Source organism: Carcharhinus amblyrhynchos, chromosome 2, assembly GCF_965287045.1.
Source record: "Carcharhinus amblyrhynchos chromosome 2, sCarAmb.v2.hapA, whole genome shotgun sequence".
NCBI classification, from domain to species: domain Eukaryota; kingdom Metazoa; phylum Chordata; class Chondrichthyes; order Carcharhiniformes; family Carcharhinidae; genus Carcharhinus; species Carcharhinus amblyrhynchos.
The window spans coordinates 115,488,417-115,511,485 of record NC_137325.1 but is presented as its reverse complement, the minus strand read 5'-3'; the positions used below and the strand labels follow the sequence as shown (position 1 = coordinate 115,511,485).

Genomic DNA, 23,069 nt, shown 5'->3' with positions numbered 1-23,069 from the left:
GAAAGCAGGAACCTTGTAAATGGAAAAGTCCCCGGAGTTCTCTCGAGCTTCCACCATAATATTGAGGTTGGTGGAAAGCCTCAGTATAGTATAGTATTTCAGCCGATCTCCTGCCCAATGGTTAGGGAGATTAGGGAGAGCCTCTTGTGGAACTTAAAGGCACTTTTTGTACCGTCAGTTGCATCAATTTATTCCTTTGAACCACAGGGCAATAGAGGTGAACCAATATTTTCTCCAGGCAGTGGCTGAGCTTGTGGAAGGAAATCAAACCTGACGACATGCATGGTTTAAGAATTTATCCACCAGCAATGTTTCTCTTGCCTGTCAGTGAAGTGACTGGGGGATGGGGGTGGGGGAAGGAGCTGAATTTGAGCCAGACACGCAGTAGATTCAGTTCCTCACCAATTTACCCCAGTTTTTACTTTTCCTAAAGTGATATTCCAGGGAAAGAAATTCAAATGTCGGTTATTAATGAGAGCCAGATACAGAGGTGTTGAGTATATTTGTTTTCGTACCAGTCTGAAAATGGAAACTAATCCCACAAAGGAACAGCATGTCTCCTAAAGTAATTCAACACCACATCAAACCCAGAATGCAGAATAGCAAACAGCTGGCAGAATAGAAATCTGTTAAAACCTGTACAAACAGCTTGGAATTTCATCGAGAAAAGTTAGAGTTTACAAGAGGAAGGGCATTGACGCAATTTGTTTCATTCAATGTTCTTTTCAATCGCTAACAGAAATATGTAAGGAATTGTTGGCAAACCTTCCTGACACTGCGATCTGAAAGCAAAATGTTACAATGTCATCTTTTGGAAAATGTGATAAAAATTTCTATTTACTTTGTGTTTTGTTTAAATGACACAGAGAGATATTTTACCTGAAACAATCCAAAATCTCTCTACTAATCTTTGAATCAACTATCAATGTATGACTGCAACTGTAACTATGTGGCACAGTGGTTAGCACTTGTTGCCTCACAGCGCCAGGGACCTGGGTTCGATTCCTGGCTTGGGTCACTGTTTGTGCAGAGTCTGCATGCTCTCCTTGTGTCTGCGTGGATTTCCTCCGGGTGAACAAAACAAAGAACAAAGAAAATTACAGCACAGAAACAGTCCTTCAGCCCTCCAAGCCTGTACCGACCATGCTGCCCAATTGAACTAAAATTCCTTATCCTTCCGGGCACCATATCCCTCTATTCCCATCCTATTCAGGTTTTTGTCCAGACCCCCTTTAAAGTTCACTATCGTATCTGCTTCCACTACCTCCCCTAGCAGCGAGTTTCAGGCACCCACCACCTGTGTGTAAAAAAACTTGCCTCATACATCTCCTTTAAGGTGCTTTATGCACCTTAAATCTGCGCCCACCCAGTAACTGACTCTCCCATCCTGGAAAAAAGCTTCTGACTGACTATCCCTGACTGACATGCCCCTCATAATCTTGTAGACTTCTATCACATCACCCCTCTACCTCCAAGGTTCCAGTGAGAACAAACCAAGTTTCTCCAACTCTTCCCATAGCTAATGCCCTCCATACCAGGCAACATCCTGGTAAATCTTTTCTGTACCCTCTCCAAAGCCTCCACATCCTTCTGGTAGGGTGGCGACCAGAATTAAACATTATATTAAGTGCTCCGGTTTCCTGCCAGGGTCCAAACGGCATGCTGTTTAGATGAATTGGCCATGCTAAATTCTCCCTCAGTGTACTCTCGCCAAAGTGTGGCAACTAGGGGATTTTCACAGTAATTTAATTGTAGTGTGAATGTAAGCCTACTTGTGAATAATAAACAAATAAAATATGTTACAGTGACAAAGGTGAGGTGCATAACTTCCATCTCCTTTCCCCCGCAAGTGCAAAATGTAATCATTCTCTGATTGGCCGCAGATGGAGTACTGTGTGCAGTTTTGGCCGCCGCACTTGCGCAAGGATATTTTGGCCTTGGAGGGAGTGCAGAGGAGGTTCACTAGGCTGATACCGGAGTTGAGGGAGTTGGACTATGAAGAGAGGCTGAATAAACTGGGTTTGTACTCATTGGAATTTAGAAGGATGACGGGGGATCTTATAGAGACGTATAAGATAATGAAGGGGATGGATAGGGTAGAGGTAGAGAGATTCTTCCCACTCAGAAAGGACAGCAGGACTAGAAGGCACAGCCTCAAGGTAAGGGGGGAGCAGTTTAGATCGGAGTTGAGGAGGAACTTCTTCACTCAAAGGGTGGTGAATCTCTGGAATTCTCTGCCCGTTGATGTGGTAGAGGCTACCTCGCTAAATATATTTAAGACACGGGTGGATAGGTTTTTGGTAGGCAAGGGAGTTAAGGGTTGCGGGGAGAAAGCGGGAAAGTGGAACTGAGCCACTTCAGATCAGCCATGATCTTATTGAATGGCGGGGCAGGCTCGAAGGGCTAGATGGCCTACTCCTGCTCCTATTTCTTATGTTCTTATGTTCTTTTGTATAAGACATTTCTTTACTAAATTCAGTCAGTCCTGAGGCTGACTAGTCGTCAGAGGCTGGAATTCTCTGAACTTGTCCCTGGGCTGTGATTCTCCGATCCTGCTGCGCGAATGGCCAGAGAATGCCAGCCAGGGCATTTGGCATGTAATACTTTCACTTTCGAACAGGAATGAAAACACTCTGATGAAACATTTTCTCCCCTATTGGTGGAACCTTTCTGTCCAACTAATCTGCTTTGCTGTTAGGGAAACTGAGTTTGGCCTTTCGGTTACCATGGGGTGAATTTCAGTGGAGTACGGGATACCAAAGCACTTGGTCAACTCCCAGCCCCACCCTTTATACAGGCCAAATAAAGTATGCTGTGGCCAAGTTGTGGCCACCCAGCGTAGAGCCAACCATCTTATAGCTATGTAGGAAACCACAAACTCTTCCCCTCGCTCTGTTCTAAGCTTGCAGTTAATGTCAGGGTGAGGTTCTCATGCCTGTTTTTGAATGCCGCACCACGGTTAACTACTTGTCATTTGGGTTAATATAACAAATAATCTAGTGTTGAATTTTGGAGTTAATATAAGAAGTAATCCAATGTTGAATGTTTGTTGTAGCTATATTCATATTGTACATTGTAATCTGAATAACACCTTGGATTGAGAGTGCTGACAGTCAGCACTGCAGGTCAGTACGCTATGTGGCTGAGGGTTAATGCGGGGGTCATGGCCACAATTGTAAAGCTCCTGCCCTCAGAATCAGTCTTTATTAATCATTTCGAAGGTATGACAGAAAGTCATCAATGATCACAATCTGCTGATACAATCCACCACAATCCCAGTGGCAGGCCTTGTCTGCCTTCCTGTATCATTTTGTATGAGCTCGTATAAAAGAGTCCCAGCATCTTTAGATCTGATGCCTGAAACATCCAGTGGGCAACGTGAAGTTGTGGATGATTGGGTCATTTGAAAATGGCGGGAGGATCCTGATTTTAAGGCCTACTTGACTTGTGTATTTTTGGACATTGTTGGGTTGGTGACCCAGAGTCATCACACTGGATTTGATCTCAGTACAGGGAGGCAGAACACCTGATTTCCAGGTGTAAAGTTCACTCCCCCACCCTCACGAGCTGCTCATTTGAAAACACAACTAACCTGTGTCAGCAGGTCCATCTCCCCCAGGAGATTACTGAACATGGCGTCGATATCATCACCTCCTCCGGACTCCATCTGTAAAGGCACAGAACAGGCAATCATTACGGGGACTGATAACATGACCTTCAAAGCCCTGCTAGAAGTTACCTGGTTTTTGTCTCTGCATATTAAGAATAAAAACCAATTTGTGTAAACTATACAGCTGACTTCTCTTCAATTCTAATTTTTGTTCTTTTTTTCTTTTACAGGCATTGACTTTTTCTGGGGAACAGTTGCCAGGATACACCTGCCTCTCAGTTTCCATGCCAAAGCAGCCACTTCCCATCTGAAAGTAGATAGTGAGGTGGCAGTGCTGCAAACAAAAGCAAGAAATGCTGGAAAAAGTCAGCAGGTCTGACAGCAAAGAATAGAGCCAACGTTTTGAGTCAGGATGGCCCTTCATCAGAATCCCGGCATTGCTGCAAAGTTTTGTTCTGATATCATACAAAAACAAAGAACAATACAGCACAGGAAACAGGCCCTTCGGCCCTCCAAGCCTGCGCTGTTCATTGGTCCAACTAGACCATTCTTTTGTATCCCTCCATTCCCAGTCTGTTCATGTGACTATCCAGATAAGTCTTAAATGATCCCAGTGTGTCCGCCTCCACCACCCTGCTTGGCAGTGCATTCCAGGCCCCCACCACCCTCTGTGTAAAATACGTCTCTCTGATATCTGAGTTAAACCTCACCGCCCTCACCTTGAACCTGCGACCCCTCGTGTTTGTCACCTTCGACCTGGGAAAAAGCTTCCCACTGTTCACCCTATCTATACCCTTTAGAATTTTATACACCTCTATTGGGTCTCCCCTCATTCTCTGTCTTTCCAGGGAGAACAACCCCAGTTTATCTAATCTCTCCTCATAGCTAAGACCAGGCAACATCCTGGTAAACCTTTTCTGCACACTCTCCAAAGCCTCCACATCCTTCTGGTTGTGTGGCAACCAGAACTGGACACAGTACTCCAAATGTGGCCTAACCAACGTTCTATACAGCTGTAACATCAGACGCCAATTTTTATACTCTTCACCACCTTCTCCACCTGTGATGCCACCTTCAAGGATCTGTGGACTTGCACACCCAGATCCCTCTGTGTGTCTATACTCTTGATAGTTCTGCCATTTATTGTATAGCTCCCCCCTACATTAGTTCTACCAAAATGCATCACTTCGCATTTATCTGGATTAAATTCCATCTGCCATTTCTCTGCCCAATTTTCCAGCCTACCTATATCCTGCTGTATTCTCTGACAATGTTCGTCACTATCCGCAAGTCCAGCCATCTTTGTGTCATCTGCAAACTTACTGATCACACCAGTTACACCTTCTTCCAAATCGTTTATACGTATGACAAATAGCAGAGGTCCCAGTACAGAGCCCTGCGGAACACCATTGGTCACAGATCTCCAGCTGGAAAAAGACCCTTCCACTGCTACCCTCTGCCTTCTGTGGCCACACCAGTTCTCCATCCATCTAGCTACCTCTCCTTTTATCCGATGGGATTTAACCTTTTGCACCAGCCTGCCATGAGGGACTTTGTTAAGCGCTTTACTAAAATCCATATAGATGACATCCACGGCCTTCTCTCGTCAACCATTTTTGTCACCTCCTCAAAAAACTCCACCAAATTTGTGAGGCATGACCTCCCTCTTACAAAACCATGCTGTCTATCACTAATGAGATTATTCTGTTCTAAATATGCATACATCCTATTTCTAAGAATCCTCTCCAACAATTTCCCTACCATGGATGTCAAACTCACCGGCCTATAATTACCCGAGTTATCCTTGCTACCCTACTTAAATAATGGTACCACATTCGCTATCTTCCAATCCTCTGGGACCTCACCTGTGTCCAATGAAGAATCAAAGATTTCTGTCAGAGGCCCAGCAATTTCATCTCTTGCCTCCCGGAGCAGTCTAGGATAGATGCCATCAGGCTCTGGGGATTTGTCTTAATGTTCCCTGAAAAACCTAACACTTCCTCCCTTGTAATGGAGATTTTCTCTAACGGGTCAACACTTGCCTCTGACACACTTCCAGTCAACACGTCCCTCTCCTTTGTGAATACTGATGTGAAGTATTCATTTAGGATCTCCCCTACTTCCTTGGGCAACATGGCATCATCCAACATGTCAATGCAGGAATTGTATTCGGTAGAGAAAATCCTGACTTAAATCTCCTTGTTCTAGTTCAGGAATACCAAGGTCAGTTAGCTCACAGACTGCTGTTGTGGTTGGATCAACTAATTGTGTAATGGCAAGGGACTAATCTGTGAGTTTTCTGCTCACTGTCATACATTTACGGCAGATTTACATACAATACTGAGCTTCATGGTTGCAAATGTGATGGTTCAAAAATAATAAAATGCAAAACTAATTTTGATATGGAATGGGAAATTAAACAAACAATTCTGACACAAGGCTATTTGCAAGATTGTTATAAAGCTTAATGATTTATTCTAATACATTGTGCAGTAAGATTGGCCACAGATTATTAATTTGTACAATGCAACTTGCGTTACAAAATATTTGAGACTTTCATTTTCTGTTAGTTAATTGTAAATCAGAACAGTGAGTATTTCTGCTGAAGTGTGTATTTCTAACTCTGAAGGGGACAACTCCAGTTTCATATTACTTTTTTTTTAAAGCAGGCGGCTCCAGAAGGAAATCAAAATAATATAAAATAAAACTTAAAGAACAAAGAAGAATACAACATGGGAACAGGCTCTTTGGCCCTCCAAGCCTGTGCCGATCATGATGTCCTAACTAAACTAAAAAAAAACCTACTGCCCTTACTTAGTTTGTATTCCTTTATTCCTTCCCTAGTCATGTGCCCATCCAGATGCCTCTTAAATGTTGTTAATGTGCCTGCTTCCACCACCTTCTCTGGTAGCGCATTCCAGGCACTCATCACTCTGCATGAAAAGCGTCCCTGCACACTTCCCTTAAACTTTCTCCCTTTCACCTTGAACCTGCACCCCCTTGTAATTGATACTTCCACCCTGGGAAAAAGCCTCTGACTATCCACCCTCTCTATGCCTTTCATAATTTTATAGACCTCTATCAGGTCTCCCCTCAGCCTCTGTCTTTCCAGTGAAAACAATCCTAGTTTATTCAACCTCTCCTCATAGCATCATCCCTGAGACCAGGCAGCATTCTGGTGAACATTCTTTGCATTCTCTCCAAAGCTTCCACATCCCTTCTGTAATGTGGCAACCAGAACTGCACACATTATTCTAAATGCGGCCTAACCAAGGTTTTATTTGGCTGCAACATGATTTCCCATCTCTAGTACCCAATGCCCTGGATGATGAATGCAAGCAAACTTGAGGAAATGAGATCCTGTATGCTGCAGTAACATTTTAATAATTATTTAGCCAACATGTTTTGAGCTATTAATACTAATTTGAGCGTAATCATACACCATAGACATAGTGCTTAAAACTGATGCAGCACTGACAGCTCCCCGTAGCAAAGGCAATAAATACAAATCTCTCCTCTCTCGCCAATATATTAGATTATGTACACATGCAGGTTTACGTGACCAAAAATAATGAGAGGGGTTTTCAGTTTACATTGAGCTGTCTCTTTTGCTCTGAAGTTCTTCCTAACTCTGTGACTTTTGATTTATTCATAGGCTCACTAGCCTAGAACTTTCCCAGTTTTATCAGTAAGATGTTGGATCAAAATCTCTCAAATTAAATAGGCTGCTTGACGACATGCAGGCATTTAATCTCACACAGATAGACGTGATTCAGGCTAAGGCTGCAATCTAATGTCAAGAGTTCAAATTAAGTTTACAAGACACTCAGTTTTATTTCCATGACATGATTTCACCTCAAGCTCATAATTGGATTATAATTCACTTCAAGGCCATTTAAATACACAGACATTTGGATTTAATACAATAATTGAGGTGATTCTCATGAGCTCTGGTTTGTAAAAGGGCTGGATTTTTATTGGGGGCTTCAGGACCTTGAAGTCCAGATCAATTGGGATTCCAGCCCGCACTAACCATCTATGTGTGCTCCCCTGTAATCTTCCCAGGGACTGCCTCAATCGCCTCCATGCTCACCATCCAAATCAGGGCAGCGGGTGGGCTCTAGATGTTGCCAGTCCATTCGGAGGGTCGGCAGCTCCAGAGTTTCAGCAACCCCACTGAGTGAGGTAGGCACCACTGAGCAGGAGGCTGTAGTTGAGGAGGATGGTACCCTGCAATTGGTGTTTTGGGCCTGGGAGGAGAGGGGAAGGTGAGGAGCTAGTGGGTGGCAAGGGTGGAAGGCCCTCAATTGGAGTTAGGGTGGGTTAGAAATTGGGACTGGGGGTGGGGGGGGATGGCAGCAATTAGGGTAGGCAGAGTTAGCTCAATTCCTTCAGGATTCTGGCAAAAACTTTTTGAGAGCCAGAAGCTCCCTCTTCAGTTTCATTGCTAAGTTTCCCAACTTTTGGGCTACCTGTAAACAACAGTGAAGTTCTAACACAGCTGCAGTTGTGCTGTGGGAGCCCTATTTAAATATATTAATAAGCGCTCCGCCTGTCTGCAATGTAGCTTTCAGGTGCCCTTTGCATGTGGCAGGTTAGGACACATTCCACCCAGAAGACCCTTTTTAAACGCTCCTGCTTGTTGTGGAACTGGCCACTGGAATTTTAGTGGGCATTTTGTGGACAACGTGAAACCCCATTGACAATCGGGCAGGAATTTCTGGCTTTTAGACCAGCGCAGCCTGAGAATTCCGCTTGTTAATTCTTTCTCTCTCCATAGATGCTGCCAGACCTGCTGACTCTTTCCAGCATTTTCTGTTTCTATTTCAGATTTTCAGCATGATGTGATTTGCTTTTATGAAAAGTGATAGATTTGTTAATCTGACTATGAAAGGCCTTGAGAACTGTGTTGAACAGTATGATTCTATCCAGCCACTAAGCTGAATAGGCAGCAATTCAGACTATTTAGGAAACCTAAAGACAACTGATCTGTGCAAAAGCTGAAAACATCAAAACATGTTCATTCATGTAGCTTCAATGAAGCTTTCAACCACTCTATTCTACTGTTGTTAACTTTACATGGTTCTGATAGGTATTGGTGTACAGGAGAGGTCAACAAAAGAAAAGTGTAATTCAATTTACTCTGCTAATTTTTGGATAAGTTTACAAGAATATTCTTGGCCTTTGGCATCAAGACGAAGTTGGAAAAGGAAGCAGTTCAACACTCTTAGCTATGAAGCCTGGCCACAGCCCGGGGTCTATATATTTCATTAAACAAATAAAAGCAGAAACGCAATATTAGAAGCAAAGGAAACCTCACCTTCAAATGTAAATCAATAACACAGTTGAGTCAATAGAATTGATAAAGCCAAGTCGATGTTATGAGATAGCCGCAACTAGATGTGGACTTCTACAAACTGCGCAACTTGTTGAGCAACTTTTTTTTTAATTGAAGTTACTGTTTTGATTCTAGGACATTGCGAACAAGCTAGGGCATGGAGAAAGAACACTGTCAAAACCCAGGAAGGATTACCTAGGGCACTGTAGTATGCTGGTAAGCAAATAGCTCGCATACCTTAGAAGCAAAGGATATTTAATCCCCCCCAGCCTATTCGCTGCCTTCCCCAGAGCATGTCCAGGCCCAGCCCCAACCCCCTTCCCACTCTGCCCTTTCGGCAATACCAGGGTGTCCACACTGGCATTGCCAAAGTGGCAATGCTCAGAGGGCATTTCCCCACAGCGCCCGACCCTCTGGGCATCCTTGATTTAAATCATTTTAAAATTACCTTCTGCATATGTTAGGCAGCTTTGTGCTGATTACCCGGGACTGCTAGAGTGTCCCGGCCTGCTGTGCCGAAAAAAAGCATAGTGGGATGGGAGAATCGCCCCCATTCATCTGTAAGTGAGGCCTGAGATTTAAAACCTTTACAGGCTTCGATATGCAATCTTGTCATTTGCCCACTTCCCTGCCCCATGGAATACGTTAAAGTCAAAACTACAATGTGTGAAATACACATTCTAACGTATATCAACTGATTCAGTTACATGAATCAAATTTGACTTGACCACATCACTCTTTGCTGTACCTCACTTTCTTCTGTCAATTGCTCACCATTGCAAACTTATCCTTTTCATATCTTCATACTCACCTCCAGTTTAAAAAGAAAGAACTCTTTTTTAAGTTAAGATTAAGACTTTCTCTGCAGCTGCTTCTATTAATTCTTTCTTCTTATTTCTGGACATTTTCCAGTCACAAATTCTGATCCTTACTCAAAAGCCGCCTTCAACCCATCAATCCTCTTTAACTACTGCCCCATGTCTAACCTCACTTTCCCATGGTGGTTCTAATCTTATTTATCTGGACATATCCTGGGTATCTTGTCTCGTCTGTCTCCTGTAAGTCCACCACAGAATTCTGCCAACATTCTAGCCTTGTTCCAATCACTTTTCTCACTTATCTGCTGCCCTCCGGTGACTCCATTCTCAGGCAACTGAATCAACTTCCATACATATGCTGACCATACCAGCTCCAGCTCTCCGTCACTTCAGATGACCCAAAGACCACAATCTGCTGTGTGATATTGAATCTTGAATGACTTAAAACTTTCTTTAGCTGAACACAAGTTAATTGTACAGGAGCTTTCTTTGTAATTGAGTTCAGGTGATGGGCATTAAATGGGGAATTACTTGTCATCCTATATAAAGAAGCGGACTGAAAGCTTGGTGGTTGGGTTAGGATGTGTGTGTACTTGTAATGTATAGCTCTGTAAATAAAAGTTTATAAAGGTGTAGAAAGATTGGATTCCAGTTCAATACTTCACCAGCTGGCTTTATGGATTAGAACAAGGAAGACCAAACCATCCATGGTTTATGGCACTTATGATAAAGTTGCGTTAACACTGACTCTCTCTTCCCTCAGGTCTTTCATTCAGAATCAATGAGATAGTGTGTAACTTTAGTGTCTGTTGGACGCTAAGTTGAGCTTCACACCATATGTTTTCTCAAACACTACTGCAATTTTGTTTCACCTCTGAAACTATTGAATTCCTCAGTCCATAATTTAACTCCTACGCCAAACTTTGGCTTTCTGCCTAGCCTTTTCATACCAGTCATCTATTCCAAGGGTAATCGTCAGTTATAGCGGTCTCATGCTCTCCCTAAAGCAATTTTCCACTGTTGCTGTTTGCAGGGGGCTCTTCATTACTTCAATAATGGTCTCTCTCTCTTTCTAGCTCATAGCCTGTAATTTTCTTACAAAGCACATTTCAAACAAAATCTAAGATAAAAACAAAAGTTGGAAATGTGAATAAAAACAGAAAATGCTGGAAAATCTCGCAGGTCTGACAGCATCTGCAGAGAGAGAATAGAGTCAACATTTTGAGACTGGAGACCCTTCTTCAGACTGAAGACAATAGAAAATAGGATGAGATTTATACTGTTGGAGGAGTGGGGCAGAAAGAAATTGACAAAAATGTGATAGACAAAAAGACAAAGGGAATGTAAATGGTGGCGATCATGGCTAAGAATGGTGCTAATAGTGTCACATTAAAAGATGTTAGACCTACTGAGATTTTCCAGTAATATCTCTCTTGTTTCAAAAGAATCTAACTTCTGCCTCCTTGTCAAGATCTTGTTCACAGAAGCAGCAAACTGCAGTGTAGACTTTGGTAAGGTTATGCTGAAAATCACCAGCAGCTGATGATCCAGCAGGAATCCAATCACATTGGATTCAATGCCTGCAGACTTCTGACTGCATAGTTGCTGTACAATTGATATAATAAAAAGGGTCAACACACCAGCAGTGCAAAGAAAGCAGTTAATTTTCTTATGTGATTCTAATATTCAATAGAGATGGCAGGTCACTACATATTAAAGTTGGTTGTCCCAACCAAACAAAAGAAGTATTCAAGTGCCCTTGAGCCTTTGATAAGAACTGCGTACTGACAATCTTATAACTGAAGATGTTGTCTCATGAATCATCAAGACTTTGTTATCAGTGTAGCATGTTATCTTCACAAAGTTTGTACATGTTGACGGTTACAATGTTTGACTATTGCTGAAAAGAGAGACATGTTGCTGAAGCTTTTTGTCTTGCATACAGCAGGGCAAACACAAGGATGGCAAATTTCAAACATTCACAGCAATTTACACTGCAGGAGGAAAGAGGTACTGATCGGTTAACATGTTGACTCTGATTGGTCGAGGCATTGGCATGGAGAAAAAAATAGGAAACTATAAGCTCGATGATTCAGAAAGAGACAAACATTCACATCAGGAACCTGTTATCTGCAAGTAAAATGAATATAGAACCAAAGAATCCCCACAGTGCAGAAGGAGGACATTCAGCCCATCAAGTCTGCATCAACTCTCTGAAAGAACATCTTACTCAGGCCTGTTCCTGCCCTTCCCCATAACTTTGGTGTATTTCCTATGGCTAATCCTCCTAACCTACACATCTTTGGACACTAAGGGTAATTTAAGATGGCCAATCCAACTACCTGAACATCTTTGGACTGTGGAAGAAAACCGGAGCATCAGAGGAAACCCATGCAAACGTGGGGAGAACATGCTAAACTTCACACAGACAGTAACCAAAGGCTGGAATTGAATCTGGGTCTTTGGCACTGTGAGGCAGCAGTGCTAACCACTGTGTTGCTTGAATATGTTCAAGCCTAGCGCCTTTCTTGACATATTCTGCCCTCAAATAGTTTGGTGGCTATATAAAGCAAATAGTCATCACCAGTGAACAAAGTGCTACACAATGTTTTTTTAGCTGCTTCACTAGAAACTGGAGAACCCTATTTGAGTGCTTGGTTGGACATTTCTTGCCCTGACAACAAACATTTGCATACATAATAATTTAATTAAATGAAAACCATTACTTATTAGTCTCAGAGACATCCCAGAGGTGGCCTTAATGAGACAACAAGGAGAACACCATTCTCTGATGTCATTGCTGGCCTGCTACTCAAGGAAAGATTGTATGATTATTTTATGTCATATCATTTTCTGTTCTTATTATTGGAGGCTCTTTGGGGGTAAAGTGAAGTTGGAAAATCGAGGCAGTGGGTGAATCGAGGGCACTTTAATTGGCTACTTGCCACTTGTGGGCAGGTAGGCACCACCACCCTCAGAAGCCAATCCCTGAAAATAGTTTGGAGACATGAACACGCAAGCAGATTGGGCAGGTGTCCAGTAGCAAGAGATTGCTGGTGTGCCTGCCTCCAAACCAGTCTCTGCTTTGAGATGATAACCAGTGGCCAATTCAGAAAAGATTCTAGGAAATTCCTTTCTAATCACTTAAGGAAATCAAATAAGCTTTATGAGATTGACACTTTACAATATTACTTATCAGTACACAATTTATAAGTGAAAATGTCCCCTGCTTTCAGAAACCTGGCAGATTTTTCTGTATAGAACTGTAATAATTCCTTCGAGTCCGGATAACTCTGGACTGACCATCTGGACTCGGAATGTCAGCTTTTTTCTTCCCTTACAGATGCTGCCAGACCTGCTGAGATTTTCCAACCTTTTCTCTTTTGGTTTCAGATTCCATCATCTGCTTTTATTTATGTAATAACTTCTTATTCATCACGTGGGTCATTTTCACTGTAACTTCATTGTAGTGTGAATGTAAGCTTACTTGTGACTAATAAATAAACTATTATGTAAATCTACTTGTGACACTAATAAATAAACTTTAAACTTCAAACTTGTCCCACAGGACAATTACCAACTGAAGATTTAAATGCTTTCTAACATTTTGCCCCTGTGTATAACCCACCGTGCCAAAACCCTTAAAGGACCCTGATTGTTTTTAGATTTCTAGTATTTTTTCTGATGGTGGAGGCAATGCACAGGGTTACATCTCAGAGGCATAAGGTTGAGAGCAGTGGACCTGCAATTTTCTTGTAAGCTCAATGGGATATTGAAAATATTGTTTGTGAAGTAACTTTGTAAGCTAATTTCCATTTGAGCACATATTCCGGAAATCTCAGACCTCATCTGCAACTGGGATTTTCTGGTCCCGCTGCAGTGATGGAGTTTTGGCTGAGTATCAAATTCTCGCTGGCAGCGGGATGGGAATAAAAGAGATTGCCGAATCTCAGCCATTGTTTAACTATGTTGACGTCCCTTTACCTTGAGCTCTCCTTTTATTCTTTAGGATACACAACTGTGAAGTGCCATACAGATAATTCTTTAATTCGCTACTCCCAGCTGGGAAGCAATATTCTCAGGAAGCACCAACTGGAGATTGGACTATAAAATTATAACATTGATTCTCAGATCAGCATTCCTTGCCAGTGAAGTTCCCTGCTAGGAGTGGGGGCTGTGGAATCATATTTTTAAATTTAATGTTGCTCTCTCTGGTGACGTTCTTGGTAATATGCTGTAAAATTTGATTACAGCATTAGCAAACATTTCTCCCCAATTGACAGTGCTATGTCTACCTATTTAATGGAAGGATAGTTTGCACAAGTTTTCTTTCAATAGTGCAAGCAGGAGACTAGTCCTGATGTGATTCAGATTGAAGAAACACATGTTCAGTGACAGAAATTTGCCAAGTCTGCAGCCCATTTTGTGTGTCAATAAATGGTTGTGCATCACACAATTAAGTTCACAACCTAATTATGGATAGGGAAAGCCCCTCAGTCCACTTTAATTCATCCACCACAGAGATCCTATCTCCCCAATTTAGCATGCAGCCATCGAGTGTGTACCAACTCTCTGAAAGAGCATCCCAGCCAGGCCCTCCTCTCCATCCAATCCCCCTAACACCATGCATTTGTCATGGCTAATTCACCTAATCTGCACATCTTTGGACACTAAGAGGACATTTAACATGGCCAATTAACCTAACCTGCTCATCTTTGGACTGTGGGAGGAAACCAGAGCTCCTGGAGAAAACCCATGCAGACATGGGGAGAACGTGCAATCATCAGATAGCGACACAAAGTCAGAATCGAACCCGGGTCCCTGGAGCTGTAAGGCAGCAGTGCTAACCACTGAGCCACCATGCTTTGTATATGCATCTATATTACCCAGAGATGTTTACAGTGTCATGTATCTATGTTACACAGAGGTGTTTATCTGCATTACAGAGTCATGCATCTAAGAGCCACCATGCTTTTAGGGTTTCCACTATTCTATCTAGAAGTTTATTTCACATGCTGAACACTTTGGCAGATTTCCTGATATCTGTACTGAAATTATCTTTTAGCTTGCACTCGTTCCTCTAGTTCTACTCCGGCAGCTTACTTCTGAGATAATATTATATATATATAATATAGTTCACCATTTGGATGTCTTCTTTTCAGATTGAGAAGCTTAAGTTTCACCAGATTCTCTTCATAACTCAGGCCCCTGATACTGGGCATAATCCAGCATTGTATGTACTTCTTGATTCATTTTAACTAAATTTGATTGCAATATTTAATATTCTGACAAGAACATTGCTTCAACTAGCTTTTGTTTTGTATTTTGTCTTCTAGAAGATTACATTTTATGATTCTCTGAGACTTTGATGATTTTTCCATCATCAGTGGAGCATCACCCATCAGAAAGAAGATACAAAAGTCTGATAACACATCTGCCATCATCAGACTTTTGAATGGACCTACATATTATCTATATATATAAGGACTTACCTTACATTAAGTTGATCTTTCTCTACACCCTAGCTATGACTGTAATAGTACATTCTGGACTGTCTTGTTTCCTTCTCTATGAATAGTATGTTTTGTCTGTATAGCGTGTAAGAAACAATACTTTTCACTGTATGTTAATATATGTGACAATAATAAATCAAATCAAATCAAAATATATTAAGCTGATCTTTCCCTTCACCCTACCTGTGACTGCAACACTATATTCTGCATCCTCTCCTTTCCTTCTCCCCTATGTACTCTATGAACAGTATGTTTTGTCTGTATAGTATGCGAGAGGCAACACTTTTTACTGTATTCCAATACGTGTGACAATAATAAAGCAAATCAAATAAAAATTAAAACGAGGTTAAACTGTGATCCCAACCTATAAGCTATCTTGAAAACCTAACTTTGGCAGCTCAAAAACACGACTAACTCCAAAATATGGAAATTGGAGAAACATAAAATGATATTCAAGGGTGTTTAGGAACAACAAGTTGTAAAGGAATGGAAGGTGGAGCAGCTTTCTCTGTCAGGGTTACCTCATAGGAATTCTGGATGAACTAGGCTTTGTGCAAAGAAGACAAAGGCAGTTGATAGGATGCAGAATATAGTGTTGCAGTTACAGATAGGGTGAGGAGGAAGATCACTTTAATATTTGGTAGATCCATTCAAAGGTCTGATGGCAGCAAGGAAGAAGCTGCCTTCAGTCAATTGGTATGTGTCCTCAGACTTTTGTAGTTTTTCCCTGATGGAAGAAGGTGGAAAAGAGTATGTCCGGGATGCATGGGATCCTTGACTATGCTGGCTACTTTCCCAAAGCAGCGAGAAGTGTAGACAGAGTCAATGGATGGGAGGCTGCGTTGCTTGATGAATGGGACTACGTTCACAACTTTTTATAGTTTCCTGAGTTCTTGGTTAGAGCAGGAGCCATACCAAGCTGTGATGCATCTAGAAAGGATGCTTTCTATGGAGCATCTGTAAAATTTGGTGAGAGTCATAGTAGATGTGCCAAATTTCCTTATATTTCTGAGGAAGTAGAGGCATTGGTGGGCTTTCTTAAATATAGCATTGGTGTGAAGGGACCAGGACAGGTTGATGGTGATCTGGACACCTAGAAACTTGAAGTGCTTGACCACTTCCACTTCATCACCTTTGATGTAGAGAGGGTGAGTGGGTGAATGAATGATGGGCAGTAGGTTGGGCAGGCGAGTGAACTAAATGGGGTGTTACATCACATTACAAGGAACATTTATTCCTGAGTGTAATATCCATACATGCAGGCCCATGTTCTAACCAAAATGTGCTTCAATGATGTATTAAAACTTAGAGTGACTGTTCCCAGTGAGTTTCTGGAATAACTGACAATATCATGAAAAGAACCATTCAAAAATTACTCAAGGTGCACAATGTAGATGTTATACATCTTGGATTATACACATTTCATATTAAGGCCAAAGCTTTGTTTTATATACAATCTGGCAGTCACATACAGTTTAGCTGCTTTTCCCTGTCAGTAATGTGAATGAAGCAGCAAAATCAGTAGAATGCCTGGCAATGTTCCAACATCTGTCAGAATTTGCAACACATAAGGCAAGTTTTAAAAATGATCGATCAAACTGTTTGGTAGATCAGTACATACCTCTGAACCATGCAGTGCGGGGCTTTCTTATTGTGACTGGTTTCCCTCCGGAATGCAATTGTTAAAGTATTTTGTGTCACATTTAGAAGTTGCTAATCTTGTTCTGAGGTCAGATTGTTCCCTCTGCTTGTCTGTGCTACGATAGCTCGCTGTGAGTTTATGCATTTACATTGCACTGTTTCTGAACAGAATATTTGCATGAGATCTGGGTGTCCTGAACTATCTTTCCATTCCATTTGATTAACTGTATCGATTTCATATGTATATCGTGCACTGCAACAAAATCTGATTAAAGACAGTTTCTGAGTGTACAAAATTTGAATAGACCGGAAAGAGTTTTAAACTCAAATGACACGGTCCGTTATCTTAATCTACTTTTAATGGAGTTAGGAGCTTGATTAAAATTGCAAACAATGCACAAGCAATTGCATGATGTAACTGCCAGGCTGCATTTATTTAAGACCTGATGTATAGCATGACTGAAAAATGATTTCCACTTTGAACTAGGGCTAAATTTGATTAACCCTGTAATCCGTATTCAAGGCCAAACCTAACACTGGAATAAAACAACAGAGTTTATGTCCCTTTTGTAGGAACCATGAATTGGATTCAATTTGAAATTGAATTAGGTTTTGGAGCCAGTAGGGAGATAGATTAAGACCTTGTTCTGTCCACTCTGCAAATTGACTTTAAGAAAGAAATTAAAAATTTTAAAAAATCAGTGTCTGGAATTCTCTGGCTGTTCACGCTGGCAGGATTCTCTGGCCCTGCCGGCAGTGCTCTGCCTGGCACGGGTTTCCTGTTGGCTTCAATGGGAATTCCCATTGACAGCAGTGGGACCGGAGGAACCTGCTGCCAGTGAATGGCCGCAGCCTCGCGCCATTGAGGAAAATGCTGAGGGAAGGTCAGAAAATCTCCCTTTTGTTTCCGATTATTGAAGCAAGCAAAGGCCTGGTAACAACACTGAGACCCCAACAACACTTGAACCTGCAGCATCAATGTCAAGTCTTGATGCCAGGAAATCTAATGACAGATGCTGGAATTTTACGGCCCTGTCATAGTAGGGGCGGGCCCGGAAAATGTGCCGAGCCATTCAATAGTCCAATGACTTCGGCAGGAAAGGAAAATCCCGTCGGCAGAAGTGCCTGTAAAATCCTGCCTAAAGTCCAGAAGAGAGCCAGAAACTATCAGAATTATACAGAACTGGAGGAGGCCATTCAAACCATCAAGCTTGTACTGGCTCTTTAAAGAGTTATCTACTTAGTCCCACCCTACTGCTTTATTCTTATTTTAAAGTACATCTCAAATTCCCTACTTAAGAGTTGCTGTCGATTCTGCTTTCACCACCCACTCAGGCAAGGCATTCCCGATCAAAACAACTCACCATACAAAAGCTTCTTCTAGGATTCTCCCAAAACTTTTTAACCAAATAGAGTAAATCTATTTCTCTGGTACTGACCTTCCTGCGAATTGGAAGAGTTTCTCCCTGTTTACTTTTAAAACTTATCATTTTAAGCACACGAGTCTCTTCTAACATTCTCTACTCTGAGGGGAATAATCCCAGTTTCCCTAATCTCTCCACATAACATCCCTGGTACGATTCTTGTAAATCTCCTCTGCACCCTCTTGAAGAGTTTGGCGATCTTCCAGAATTAAGCACAGTACTCAAGCTGGGGCCTAACCAACAACTCTAAAGGTTTAGTATCACTTTGTTACATTTGTATTTGATTTCTCTAGTTATAAAGCCAAGCACCCCATTTGTTTTCTTAAGAGCTTTATTAACTTGCCTTATTACCTTTAAAGTTTAGCATATTAACACACAGGTCCCACATTCTTTAAAATTGCGAAACCCAGTTTATATTGTTTCTCCTAATTTTTCTTCCAATAAGTTTCACTTTACATTTCCCTGCTTTAAATATCCTTATCAAGTTTCATAAGGTAAGTTAGTCTCATGTAATTTGTTTAAGGTTTCTTGTGGCCTGGTAAACACCTTAGATGCTCCTTCCAAATGCTGATGTGACATCAAAGGCAATCATTCCTAGCTCATCTTTTGAGTTCAGTTCTCTTGTCTGTGTGTGGGCTAAAGCTACAATGAGTTCAGGAGCTAAGTGGCGATGGTGGAACCCAAACTGAGCATCAGTAAGCAGGTAATTGCTATGTAAGTGACAGCATTGTTGATGATACTTCCTATCATTTAGAAGATGACTGAGAGTAGACTGATTGTCAAGCCAGGTAATTGGCAAGGTTGGATTTATAGAACCATAGAATCCCTACAGTGCAGAAGGAGATCCCTGGCTGGTGAGGGAAAGAGCTAGGTAGTGTGGCACTGCCAGATTGGCACTGCTAGGGTGCCAGGGAGCTGGGGTGGGGCCTCTAGGGAATCCCATGTTGTGGGGGAGGGTTGAGATGATGTGTAAAAGGGGGAAGGGGGAAGGGGGGAGTACCTGCATTGTGGCGGTGGGGGGGCGCATTGAAGAAGGATGCCTGCATCGCTGGAAAAGGGGGAGATTGCTTGCATTGCCCAGGGGAAATCACAGAATCTCTGCAGTGCAGAAGGAGACCATCAGGTCCATTGAGTCTGCACCGACCACAATCCCACCCAGGCCCTATCCGCATAACCCCACCTATTTACCCTGATAATCCCCCTGACACAAAGGGACAATTTAGCATGGCCAATCAACTTAACTCACACATCTTTGGACTTGGGAGGTAACTGGAGGATCTGGAGGAAACCCATGCAGACACGGGGAGAACGTGCAAACTCCACACGGTCACCCAAAGTTGGAATTGAACCCAGGTCCCTGGGGCTGTGAAGCAGCAGTGCTAACCACTGTACCACTGTCCTGCCTAAGTGGGAGGGGCTGGGGCTTCGATGCCCCAATGTCAGCGATGATGAAAGTGAGGGATCTTTAACTTCAATTTGGGATTGGGGCGTCCTTTAAAAAAGAAGCCCGATCTCTGTGGAATGTGCCCTGATGGCATCTTTAGGCTTCGCTCCTCTGGAATAATAGCGCAAAACATGGTCCTTCCGACCCCCTGCTTTTATTGACAAAGTGTCAGACGATCTGGAGAGAAAACCTGGCTGTCCCTGAGGAGAAATATGTCGGTTTTCAGTCAGAACCCAACCCCAGGAATTCTCGAGTCTTGCCTGTCCCACTAACCACTGCCATCCATCAGCCAAATCTCCATTTACTGCAGAGGGACTGGAGGATCCCAGCTACAGGGAATGTTGGATAATTCTGGCCTTTGCAACTATTTTTGGAAAATTCCACCGTAGTTCTAAACTGAAGTATTGTGTACATTTTTGGTCTCTTTATTAAGAAAGGATATAAGTGCGATAGAAGAAATTCAGAAAAGGTCCACTCAACTGATACCCAGGATGGGGGAAGTGGAGTTATCTTATGAGGAAAGATTGAACAGGGTAGGCCTGTATCCATGGGAGTTAAGAAGATTGAGAAGTGATGTTATTGAAGCTTTAGGATCCTGGGTGATAGGATGGATGCTGAAAGGACGTTTCCACTTGCAGGAGAAACTAAAACAGCGGGACCCAGTTAAAAACAAGGGGTCTCTCATGAAGTTTTTAATGTTTAAAGTTTATTTATTAGTGTCACAAGTAGGCTCACATTAACACTGCAATGAAGTTACTGTGAAAATCCCCTAGTCACCACACTCTGGCTCTTGTTCAGGTACATTGAGGTATAATTTAGCGTGGCCAATACACCTAACCAGCACATCTTTCAGACTGTGGGAGGAAACTGGAGCACCAAGAGGAAATCCACTCAGATGTGGGGAGAACATGCAAACTCTGTACAGACAGTAACCCAAACCTGGGTCCCTGGCATTGTGAGGCAGCAGTGTTAAACACTGTGCCATCACATGGCTCACAGAAGACAGGTGTGAGAAGAATTGTTTTCATGCAGAGGGTCGTGAATCTGTGGAACTCTCTTCCTGGAGAATGACAGAGGCAGGATCAATGCATATTTTTAAGGCAGAGGTTTTTGCCTAACAAGGGAGTCTATTGGGGCTGGGAAAATTGTGGAGCCGGGGCCTCAAACAGATCAACTGTGGTCTTATTGAGTGGGGTTGAATGGCCTACTTCTGTTTCTAGTTCGTGTGTTTCTATGTTCGTCATCCTGCTACCCCATTCCAATGTGAAACTGGGGCCTTTGTGTAACTGTGAACTAAAATATTCTTTAATTTGCTTCCACCAGTGAAACAGCATAAGGTTCAAGACAGGCCTCCTCTGCCCATTGGCTGTCACTATGCAAAGTCTGAGCGTGTTTATTTCTCACCCCTACCGAAACAGCTAGCTCAGAAACAGCCACTGCACCAAAGACACAGCTTTCAGGCTAGATGCAGGGCTTCAACTTAAAATGAATGCTGTAGTGGGGGTAGGCCTGGGATTAGTGTTGGTGGGGGTGGTGATAGTTAATGGGTGTCAGGGCCACCTGTTAGGAAATGATTTTGATCGAATGTTGTAGATGTTTAGGCAGCTTCAACTTTACACACACTTGGTGACTGCTTCCCACGACCTGCAGTGATCAGTCTCCATTTTGAACCCTTTTACTAGAGTAATAAGTAAACAGAGCTGTCAAATCTCACTCAATAGCAACAAGACTCATTTTTCACCCTCAAAAAACAAATAAACACAGTTCCACTCATTCCATGTTTCTTGTTTATGTGTGTCTGTGATCACTCCTTGCTTTTTGCTTTTACTGACGCATTTAGGTGAGCAACGAAGGACCACAGTTTCGAATACCAATCAGGTTGACAAGAATAATAGTTGAGAAGTGGTGGTTAGGTGACAATCCAGGTTTGGATTGGCAAAGCTCGTTGCTTGTGGGAGGAAATTATACCAAAGAGGTTAAGGAGTCTCTCAATTTATATTCACAGCTTTTGATAGATATAGATTGTATTAAAATGCAAAAGTAGGAACTAGAATGGATTGAATGGCAGGACAGAAAATGTGCTGATGGGCTGAATGGACTCCTTCAACACTGTAGGGATTCTATAATTCTTGTGAAACTCTCATTGGTTGTATGTTCAGAGGTCCTAATCCTTGTCTCTGATATGTCTTTAACACTAGGTGGTGCACTTCTGGCATATTTGATGGTTATGTTCCTGTTCCTCATCTTTAAAATGGGTGCACTGCTATTGAACTTGTAGGGCAAAGCCTCCTTTCTGTGAATGAAAATGCTAAAGGAGTGTCCCTTATACTGGAGGGACTCAGTGTAATTCATCTGGAAGCCGATCATTGCTTAGTTGCAGATATTTTAAGTCAAATCCGGCCTGTGGACAAAAATGACTCCTTTGACACTCTGAGCAAGGAATGTTGTCCTTAGCCCCCTTGTTCTTAGAAAGAATTAGAAAAGCAAAGTGAGAAATATCTGCTGCTAAGCTGCCTCTGGAGAACAACTGTAAAATATAAAACATTACAACATGAGGCAGGGTATGAGTGCAACTCATTACCAAAGATAAGGAGTAGCTGTTAGTCCTGTCTATCAGGTGTCCTTATTTATGTATGTAGTCATACATTGACTTTGCTTTCACTGGAAATATACAAAGGCAAACAGAGCAAGCTGTAGAAATAGAATCTTGGAAAGTAGAGCATTAGCAGCAGATCTGAAGGTTGAATGTGAGATTATTATTTGGGAGGCTGATAGAACATTAATTAATTGTGACAAAAATGAGGAACCATTGTGAACTGTTTTACAAGTTCCTAAAATTCAGTGTGTAAGTTACACACAGTATTTCATTTCTGCCAACTATAGGGGTGTGACAGTTTAAAGAACTTTTTATGATCAGGCTGCGCAGTATAAGAATGATGGGTGTGAATGCACTTCATACACTAACTCTTCCAGTACACGCTCAGGGTATATTTGTATTTTTTTTGTTCCGTAGTTGTGTTTTCATTGCAGCCCTTTTATGTACTCCGTAACATTGGTGTCAATAGGATTAATCTCTTTACACATCAGCTTCAGGAACAATCATGGTTTGCATTTGAGTTTATTTTGTTTTCAGCCTCTATTGAGTATTTCATAGAATCATAGAATCCTTACAGTGCAGAAGGAGGTCATTCATCCCATCAGGTCTGCATCGACAACAATCCCACCCAGATCTTATGCCCGTAACCACAACCCTGCTAATCCTCCTGACAGTAAGGGGCAAT

General features: G+C 42.1%; 1 protein-coding gene and 1 long non-coding RNA gene across 4 annotated transcripts in view; one reads left to right on the top strand and one right to left on the bottom strand.

The window, feature by feature from the left end:
* Nucleotides 1-15,178, top strand: part of LOC145357906 (uncharacterized) — a 73,112-nt gene extending 57,934 nt beyond the window's left edge. The window contains exons 2-4 of one of the 2 annotated variants that reach the window (XR_013889386.1): nt 9,084-9,164; nt 14,929-14,999; nt 15,103-15,178. This is a non-coding gene — a long non-coding RNA (uncharacterized LOC145357906). Of the gene's footprint in view, nt 1-9,082; nt 9,165-11,711; nt 11,817-14,928; nt 15,000-15,102 lie in introns of those variants that run through there. The other variant, XR_013889387.1, reaches the window with a different exon arrangement.
* Nucleotides 1-23,069, bottom strand: part of apbb1ip (amyloid beta (A4) precursor protein-binding, family B, member 1 interacting protein) — a 129,021-nt gene that overhangs the window by 62,390 nt on the left and 43,562 nt on the right. The window contains exons 1-2 of one of the 2 annotated variants that reach the window (XM_080211462.1): nt 8,931-9,025; nt 3,593-3,667 (exon numbers count right to left, since the gene is read on the bottom strand). In XM_080211462.1, coding sequence (XP_080067588.1) covers nt 3,593-3,667 — 75 coding nt within the window. In that variant the 5' untranslated portion in view covers nt 8,931-9,025. Of the gene's footprint in view, nt 1-3,592; nt 3,668-8,930; nt 9,026-23,069 lie in introns of those variants that run through there. The other variant, XM_080211456.1, reaches the window with a different exon arrangement.